This window comes from Salmo trutta, chromosome 10, assembly GCF_901001165.1.
Source record: "Salmo trutta chromosome 10, fSalTru1.1, whole genome shotgun sequence".
In the NCBI taxonomy this organism is placed as follows: Eukaryota; Metazoa; Chordata; class Actinopteri; order Salmoniformes; family Salmonidae; genus Salmo; species Salmo trutta.
This window is the reverse complement of record NC_042966.1, coordinates 46,524,947-46,535,148: the sequence shown is the minus strand read 5'-3', so window position 1 is coordinate 46,535,148 and position 10,202 is coordinate 46,524,947. Positions and strand designations below refer to the sequence as shown.

At 41.6% G+C, this 10,202-nt stretch overlaps 1 protein-coding gene across 2 annotated transcripts; it reads right to left on the bottom strand.

Moving 5' to 3' along the window:
* Positions 1-2,495: 2,495 nt before the first annotated feature.
* Positions 2,496-8,482, bottom strand: msmb (microseminoprotein beta). Of its 2 annotated transcripts, none has more exons than XM_029765671.1 (4): positions 8,279-8,482; positions 3,647-3,755; positions 3,328-3,430; positions 2,496-2,895 (listed from the first exon to the last, which is right to left on the bottom strand). In XM_029765671.1, the coding sequence occupies exons 1-4, from the start codon at positions 8,279-8,281 to the stop codon at positions 2,766-2,768; spliced, it is 345 nt and encodes a 114-aa protein (XP_029621531.1). In that variant the 5' UTR covers positions 8,282-8,482; the 3' UTR covers positions 2,496-2,765. The 2 variants fall into 2 exon arrangements, with proteins under 2 accessions (XP_029621531.1, XP_029621530.1); XM_029765670.1 differs by lacking the exon at positions 8,279-8,482 and adding an exon at positions 7,964-8,065.
* Between the last annotated feature and the right edge of the window lie 1,720 nt (positions 8,483-10,202).

The following is a 10,202-nucleotide window of genomic DNA, read 5'->3' as shown; positions in this document are numbered from 1 at the left end:
GACATGGGGTTATAAACGATGAAACCCCTCCTTTCCCCTCTCCACTATATAAGTCTTTGACGATAAGACATTCCGGGTTCCAGTACGAGAGGTCTGCAGCCTCGACGTTATAAGGACAGACATGTTAACTAAACCATATCAAGGACAGAACTAAGCCAACCTCGGCGTGAGCTTTGATGGCGAATGGTATGAACTTTGAGCTTATTCACTACAGAAGTGATACTTCCTAGCCGTTGAGTTAGCAGCGGCCGCTGTCGACGTGGGCTAGGAAAGGACGGACGGCGGATCCAGTCTAACAGACGGACGAAGATACCACCACGTATCCAATTTACCACCATTGACATTCTTCCACTACACAACAGGAAGATCTGTTGGCCAACCACGGCCAGCATCTACGACCAATCTACCGAAGCGCAGCTCAGAGTAAATATTTATTGCATTTTCCTTTTCCAAATGGGCGGTAATTTAGAATGCATAAGATAATGTATTTACGATAGCATAGCTGCTGTTTCTGTGTTCCTAAATCTTCCCGCTCTTTCATTCAAGCCCAACCCCCTTCCTTTGTGTAACCAGCCATGATACAGGCTCAGTCCACCAAGACGTTTTCTGTATGACATCATTGTATTCTGTGTATTTGTAATTCTGTGTGATTAGTTAGGTATTTAGTAAATAAATAATTAAACCCAATTTGTATTGCTGATTCAACTTGTTAGCCAGGGTTCGTGAAGATAACCAAGAATTTATAACTTTCATGATGAGATTGAAAATAAGATAAGATTGACTGCTATCGATGTAAAATATTACTAAGTATTTTAAGAGTTTATTCAGAAGATAACAGCTCTATAAACGTTCTTCTGTGGTGCCCCGACTTTCTAGTTAATTACATTTACATGATTAGCTTAATCAGGTAATATTAATTACAGAGAAATAATTTTATAAGTTAGCATGTCATATCACTTAATCCGGCATAGCCAAAGACACGACAACTGTATGTTTGTTACTCCATGTGTAACTCTGTGTTGTTGTTTGTGTCGCACTGCTTTGCTTTATCTTGGCCAGGTCGCAGTTGTAAATGAGAACTTGTTCTCAACTAGCCTACCTGGTTAAATAAAGGTGAAATGAAAATAAATGTAAAAAATAAACTGTAAAATAGCACTGTATCGGTGAACACATTTCCTGTGTTGGTAACAGGCTGATTGGTCGGCTATTTGAGCCAGCACAGTGGGCCTTACCATTCTTGGGTAGCGGAATGACTTTAGCTTCCCTCCAGGCCTGAGGGAACACACTTTCTAGTAGGGTAGATTGAAAACATTGCAAATAGGAGTGGCAATATCGTCCGCTATTATCCTCATTCATTTTCTATCTAAGTTGTTAGACCCTGGTGGCTTGTCATTGTTGATAGAGAAATTATTTACTTTTACTTTTATTTATGAGAGGTATTGACATGTTGAGTGCACCGAGCTGTCTGTCTAAACAACTGGTACACAGCTCAGACACCCATACATACCCCACAAGACAGGCCACCAGAGGTCTGTTTAAACTGACTGGCACACAGCTCAGACACCCATCCATACCCCACAAGACATGCCACCAGAGGTCTCTTCACAGTCCCCAAGTCCAGAACAGACTATGGGAGGCGCACAGTACTACATAGAGCCATGACTACATGGAACTCTATTCCACATCAAGTAACTGATGCAACAGTAAAATTTGATTTAAAAAACAGATTAAAAATACACCTTATGGAACAGCGGGGACTGTGAAGAAACACAAACTTTGGCACAGACACATGCATGTACACACACACACACACACACACACACACACACACACACACACACACACACACACACACACACACACACACACACACACACACACACACACACACACACACACACACACACAGACACAGACACGCGCTATACACACATGGATTTAGTACTGTAGATATGTGGTAGTGGTGGAGTAGGGGCCTGAGGGCACACAGTGTGTTGTGAAATCTGTGAATGTATTGTAATGTTTTTAAAATTGCATATACTGCCTTAATTTTGCTGGACCCCAGGAAGAATAGCTGCTGCCTTGGCAGCAGCTAATTGGGATCCATAATAAATACAAATACAAAATAGTCAACAATAATTGTTTCACCTCTTCCACATCCACAATTAGAAAATTACAATGCTTGTCTTTCATAATTTGGTCAGTTATACTTGGATGTGTAGTGTCAGCGTTTGTTGCTAGCATGTCATGCCTAAATTTGCTAATCTTGCCAATGAAAAAATCATTAAAGTAGTTTGCAATATCAGTGGAACCAACATTTTCCTCAACGAATTCGCTGCAAGGCACAGTTTTATTCAGAGCCATGATGGCATTGAATTCCCTTCCATCGCCAATTACTCAAGCAAACAGCAAAATGACCTTTAAAAAACAGATTAAAAACCAACTCATGGAACGGAAGGGACAGTAAGGGGACACACAAACACACTAACACAACATTTTTGTTGTACTGTTTGTATTTTTTAGCTGCATTGTTTGTATATCATTATATTTTACATTTGTCTGACTGTCCTTATCTATCAGTGTATCAGCGTTTGTTACTTGTCATGTTTTCTGTTTTTTTGTGGACCCCAGGAAGAGTAGCTGCTGCTTCTGAAAAAGCTAATGGGGATCCAAATAAACAAATTAACATTGACATGTTCACTGTTGCCTTGTTTTATTTGATGTAAGTTCCTTCTATACATGTTGGTGTGTACATGTAGACATTTTTATAAGACCATACTGATGGGGCTGTTACAGTCCTTGGTCTTGTCTGACTTCATCACCAGTCTGGATGAGCAGGCTTTTCTGTCCACCACCAGCTCACACTCTGCTGGGAGATCCACCACCTTTGGGATCCTGAGACGGAGAGACGGAGATGGAAGAAGGGTAGAGAGGGAGAGGTAGAAGGGAGAGTTGGAGGTAGAAGGGAGAGTGGGAGGTAGAAGGGAGAGTTGGAGGTAGAAGGGAGAGTTGGAGGTAGAAGGGAGAGGGAGAGGACAAGGGTGTGAGGGAGAGAGGGGGTGGTGACAGGGAGAGGTAGAAGGGAGAGTGGGATAGGTAGAAGGGAGAGTTGGAGGTAGAAGGGAGAGGGGGAGAGAGGGAGAGGACAAGGGTGTGAGGGAGAAAGAAAGGAGGAGGGGGAGAGAGAGGGGGGGTCAAATCAGGCTCTTGTTTGCTGGTTTTAATCTCTCAATATAACTAGTGCATCTCTCATAGAGGTGTAGACAGATAGTGTTATACTCATGCCAATAAAGCTTATTTAAATTTGATAGAGAAATCTGGTGTTACTTGTTGCAGCAGCTGATGCCTTCCGTGGAGCAGGAACAGTCGTAGCAGTCCTTCACCCATGAAGAACCTAACACATGCTGCTTTCCCTCCTTATCCACACACCCTAAACACACACACACACACACACACACACACACACACACACACACACACACACACACACACAACCTGTTTAAGCCACATTACCAAATGCATACAGCATCACACCCTCCTTATCCTGGTTACAGTGCTAACTTCACTGTCTAATTAAAATTGTAACAGTATTGTAGTAGTATCGTAATAGTATTGTAGAAATATCGCAGTATAGTACTAGACTCACCCTTTGTTGGAGTCTTGGGGTCTTTGGTCTCCAGCCCCTGGAAGAAGCATTGAGCTCGGCACACAACCACCAACGCCAGCACACACACTACCACACGGACGAGAGAACCCTGTAACAGACACACGATTGGTCAATTGTAACGAACACTAAATCATTTTACACACACCTGCAGGTTAACGCTGGATTTCTTTATCCAGCGCTAAGTAACATACAGAACATCCCCATCAAAATCCGTCAGTAAACTAGAGATGTCTGCGTCTCAATCCATCAGCTTTCTGCATCTGCGGTGAAAGCTGGACAAGGTGCAGCAGTGTTGGTCAGACCATGAGACATCCTAAAAACGTCTGTAGCGTCCAAACGGTTTGGCCTACAAAACTAATATGACCTCGCTATGGAAAGGGGAGATTCTCACAAACACGATGGTGTTCTCCATTTTGACAAGTGTCATGGGACATGTCTGAATGTAACTGATAACGTTTTTTTTTAAATGATGGAAGTATGGAGGTAGTTTTGTGCCAACAAAAAAAGGCGTGAAATATCCACGAGCTCACTCTGGGGAAATACAGGACCAGGACCAGGACCAGAACCAGAACCAGGACCAGGACCAGAACTAGAACCAGGGCCAGAACCAAGACCAGGACCAGGACCAGAACCAGAACCAGAACCAGGACCAGAACCAGGACCAGGGCCAGGACCAGGACCAGGATCAGAACCAGTCAAAAGTTTGGACACAACTCATTCACGGGTTTTTATTTATTTTTACGATTTTCTAAATCCTGTAATAAATTATGTAAAACATTTAATAACGTGGAAATTGAGCAAGTTGAGATGACTAAACTGCTTGGAGTAACCCTGGATTGTAAACTGTCCGGGTCAAAACATATTGATACAACAGTAGCTAAGATGGGGAGAAGTCTGTCCATAATAAAGCGCTGCTCTGCCTTCTTAACAACACTATCAACAAGGCAGGTCCTACAAGCCCTAGTTTTGTCGCACCTGGACTACTGTTCAGTAGTGTGGTCAGGTGCCACAAAAAAGGACTTAGGAAAATTGCAATTGGCTCAGAACAGGGCAGCACGGCTGGCCCTTGAATGTACACAGAGAGCTAATATTAATAATATGCATGTCAATCTTTCCTGGCTGAAAGTGGAGGAGAGATTGACTTCATCACTACTTTTATTTATGAGAGGTATTGACATGTTGAATGCACTGAGCTGTCTGTTTAAACTACTGGCACACAGCTCGGACACCCATACATACCCCACAAGACATGCCACCAGAGGTCTCTTCACAGTCCCCAAGTCCCGAACAGACTATGTGAGTTGCACAGTACTACATAGAGCCATGACTACATGGAACTCTATTCCACATCAAGTAACTTATGCAGCAGGAGAATCAGATTTAAAAAACAGATAAAAAACACCTTATGGAACAACGGGGACTGTGAAGCAACAGAAACATTGGCACACACACACATCTATCTAAAATACTGGCCCACAGCTTGGACCAGGTTAGGGTTTGATTTATTTAAAATCCAGGGCACACTTAACCAGCATGGCTAACACAGCATTCTGAAGTGATACGCCATCCCATCTGGTTTGGGCTTAGTGGGACTATTATTTGTTTTTCAACAGGACAATGACCCAACACACCTCCAGACTGTGTAAGGGCTATTTGACCAAGAGGGAGGATGATGGAATGCTGCATCAGATGACCTGGCCTCACCAATCACCCGACATCAACCTAACTGAGATGGTTTGAGATGAGTTGGACCGCAGAGTGAAGGAAAGCACCCAACAAATGCTCAGCATATGTGGGAGCTCCTTCAAGACTGTTGGAAAAGCATTTTTCATGAAGCTGGTTGAGAGAATGCCAAGAGTGTGCAAAGCTGTCATCAAGGCAAAGGGTGGCTACTTTGAAGAATCTAAAATCTAAAATCTATTTTTTGATTTGTTTAACACTTTTTTGGTTACTATATTATATTCCATATTATTTCATAGTTTGATGTCTTCAACATTATTCTACAATGTAGAAAATATGAAATAATAAAGAACAACCCTGGAATGAGTAGGTTTGTCCAAACTTTTGACTGGTACTGTAGAGAAAGGGCTTCATCTGACTCTGGGGAAGTAGATAAAGGGCTTCATTGCCAAAATCCCGAATTATCCCTTTAAAACGCTACTGACGGGAGATTACATTCACCTGCATGTTAAAACACTCCCACAAGAATAAATGAACAGATCAGTTGGTCTCGTTGATTAACCTGTTGGATTTACCCTAGGATAGGGGGCGCCACAGCGCATTTTGGAAAAAAATCGTTCCCATTTTCAACGGCCTACTAATCAAAGTCAGAAGCTAAGACATGCATATACTTATTTTATATGGATAGAAAACACCCTAAATTTTCTAAAACTGTTTGAATGGTGTCTGTGAGTATAACAGAACTCGTATGGCAGTCAAAACCCCGAGACCGATTGAACCAGGAAGTGGAAATCTGAATTGTGGACTCGACTTCACAGCCTTACCTATAAATCACAACGTAAAAAAATGAAAATTGAGCACTTTCCAGTGCTTCCACTAGATGTCCCCAGTCTTTACAAAGTGTTTTGAGGGTTCTGCGGTAGAAACTCAGTGAAAGAGACGATGTGGCAATTGGTCAGAGTAGTAGGGCCATGAGCATTGTGACGTCGGCGGCCGTGTCTGCCCCCACCTTTGGAAGCCTTTTGAAACACAATGACATCGTCCCACTCGAATCTGATTGGCTCTCTTGTTGAAACAGGCCCTGACGATTATTTTATACAACGTTTGACATGTTTGAACGAACCTAACTAACCGTAAACAGTCATTTTGCGTTAGACAGGTGCCGCGCACGGAACAACATTTGATTACAGCCTTAGGACGCGCTAACGACAGGAAGCTAATGGAACATAAAGCATGGACTTTTTCGACCGAAAATACATTTGTCATGGACCTGGGACATCGGGAAGTGTTTTCTGATGAAGACAACTAAAGGTGAGGGATTATTGGCGATATTATACAATATCAGATGTTACGTGCTATTGTTCACAGGTGGCGCCGAGCTAGGTTTTCGAGCTCAATTTCTGGGTATCGCATCCCATTTGATCTCAAAGTGTGATTACCCTGTAAAGTTAATTTAAAATCTGTTTTGACTGGTGTTTTCAAGAGATATTCATCTATAAATCTTAGATTGACAATATAAAAAAAAAAATCGTTTTGAAATAGTTATTTATAAAATTGTAGCACTGTTTCCCGGGACGCATTTTATGGGAAATTGTTAGTCAACCTCAGGTGCCGATGTAAAATGCTGTTTTTATATAGAAATATGACCTTTATTGAACAAAAGATTGCATGCTGTGTGTAACATGATGTCCTAGGTGTGTCATCTGATGAAGTTTGTAAAAGGTTAGTGCTGCATTTAGCTGTTTTTTGGTTATATGTGATGGGTGTGCTTGCTCGGAAAATTCATATGATGCGACTTTTACCATGTACTCCTCTAACATAATCTAATATTGTGCTTTTCCTGTAAAACCTTTTTGAAATCGGACAACGAGGGTCGATTCAAGAGAGGTGTATCTATAAAACGATATGAGACAGCCCTATATTTGAAAAAAAAAAAATATTGAATTTCGTTATGCTAATGTCGCTAGGAGTTTTCGCTGGAAAATGATCCCGCTAACGGGATGGTAGGCTGAAGAAGTTTAAGATACCAGACAGCTGCATCTAGATTCCCTACTCACGCCTCAAATGAAATATCGACCTATCAGGAGCATTGGAAACCGTAAGGCAGACGAAAGTAAAAATACTTAAGAGTATAAGAATATAGAAGCAGTAGGCATATATGTCAAAATAATATAACACGTGCTATTTTAAATAACTTTATTAGACTAGCCTTATAAATATAGATGATCTAAATATTACGATTGACTTGATCTAGCGCTCTATTCCTTCCGTATCATGGAAATTCAGCGTTACAGCACGATTGACAGTTAAAAACAATGTTCTTGCGGTTGCAGAGACTGCAGTCATGCTGCATATGTCGGCTCAATCAGATATTACCTTAAAAAGTTGACCTGATTTTCCGCGATACTTCGGCCCTTAGTTACACATTTCAAAAGCGGACAGTCCAGGGATATGTTCTCCCAATCTTGAATCTAGAAATGACCATATTTGTTTTGAAAACGTTATTTTTATTGATGGATAAATTGGAAACAAAAAAATAAGATTTAGCTACTTCCTTAGATATCGCTCACCAGCTGTTGTTTACAAAAATACATAGACCGCCGCCCCTTGTCTTACCAGACACCACTGTTCTGCCGGTACAGCGTAAAACCAGCCAGCTGTATGTTGATGTTGTCGTCGTTCAGCCACGACTCCGTGAAGCATAAGATGTGACCGTTTTTAATGATCAGCCGTGCGAGTGATTTTAGCTCGTTAGTACACTGGCCAATGCTGTTTCAATAGGCCCTCAGCATTCACTGACAGACTCAACACAGATTCACACACATCGCTCACATATTTACTTACTAAATACTTATTAATAAACGTCTAATCTAATCACAAAACAGAGATGCCCTACTCTAGGGTCCCTACTATGTGGGTTAGGGTACGTACCATGCTCACAGAAGTCTTCTTGTCAAAATGTAAGTTCAAGTGTTTTATATCTCCCCGTTCACAGCTTTATATAAGACATTAACACCCCTCCCAACGTATTTAGGGTTAGGGTTAGGTAGTAGAAGTCATAACACCCCTCCCAATGTCTTTATATAAGTTTGTACACACAGCTAGAGTACACCTGCTCTCCCCAAAGCTCTATATGCATAGCGAATTTACCCATAACTCTTATATCTATCAATCTCTGAACAACAGGGAAACAGTATTTGTTTAAGGCAGGGCTGGAACAGTAAATACGACTCAAATACACAGTCCAGAATGGCCACATCTCTTCAGTTTTTACTGATGAACTTTGCACAGTTGAGAAAGTGTCTGTATATACAAGAGAGGTAGAAACACATACCTAGCTATACATACACATTCACCCACAAGAAAGACACACACACACGCACACACACACGCACACACGCACACACACGCGCACGCACGCACGATGCAACACACGCACACACACACACACACACACACACACACACACACACACACACACACACTGTCCAGTAGAATAACAGAACAGTATTGAAACAGGACATGGATTACTTAGGTATTGTAGAATGGCTCTTCATCTTTTCCTATGGCCGAAAAGAGCTTCTGGACATCATAACAGTTATCACTAACCTTAATTTGGACGAGGACTTCTACTTGAATGTATTGGAGGTGAAGGACATATACAGTTGAAGTCGGAAGTTTACATACACTTAGGTCAGAGTCATTAAAACTCGTTTTTCAACCACTCCACAAATTTCTTGTTAACAAACTATAGTTTTGGCAAGTCGGTTAGGACATCTACTTTGTGCATGACACAAGTAATTTTTCCAACAATTGTTTACAGACAGATTATTTCACTTATAATTCACTGTATCACATTTCCAGTAGGTCAGAAGTTTACATACACTAAGTTGACTGTGCCTTTAAACAGCTTGGAAAATTCCAGAAAATGATGTCATGGCTTTAGAAGCTTCTGATAGGCTAATTGACATAATTTGAGTCAATTGGAGGTCCACCTGTGGATGTATTTCAAGGCCTACCTTCAAACTCAGTGCCTCTTTGCTTGACATCATGGGAAAATCAAAAGAAATCAGCCAAGACATCAGAACAAAAATTGTAGACCTTAACAAGTCTAATTCATCCTTGGGAGCAATTACCATGTTCATCTGTACAAACAATAGTAAGCAAGTATAAACACCATGGGACCACGCAGCCGTCATACCGCTCAGGAAGGAGACGCGTTCTGTCTCCTAGAGATGAACGTACTTTGGTGCGAAAAGTGCAAATCAAACCCAGAACAACAGCAAAGGACCTTGTGAAGATGCTGGAGGAAACAGGTGCAAAAGTATCTATATCCACAGTAAAACGAGTCCTATATCGACATAACATGAAAGGCCGCTCAGCAAGGAAGAAGCCACTGCTCCAAAACTGCCATGAAAAACCCAGAATACGGGTTGCAACTGCACATGGGGACAAAGATCGTAGTTTTTGGAGAAATGTCCTCTGGTCTGATGAAACAAGCCGCATGCCGAAGAACACCATCCGAACCGTGAAGCACGGGGGTGGCAGCGACTGGTGCACTTCACAAAATAGATTGCATCATGAGGGAGGAAAATTATGTGGATATATTGAAGCAACATCTCAATACATCAGTAAGGAAGTTAAAGCTTTGTCGCAAATGGGTCTTCCAAATGGACAATGACCCCAAGCATACTTCCATAGTTGTGGCAAAATGGCTTAAAACCTCTACGGGCCACGGGGGCAGTATTGAGAATTTTGAAAAAAATATGTGCCCATTTTTAACTGCCTCCTACACCAACTCAGAAGCTAGGATATGCATATTATTAACACATTCGGATAGAAAACACTCTGAATT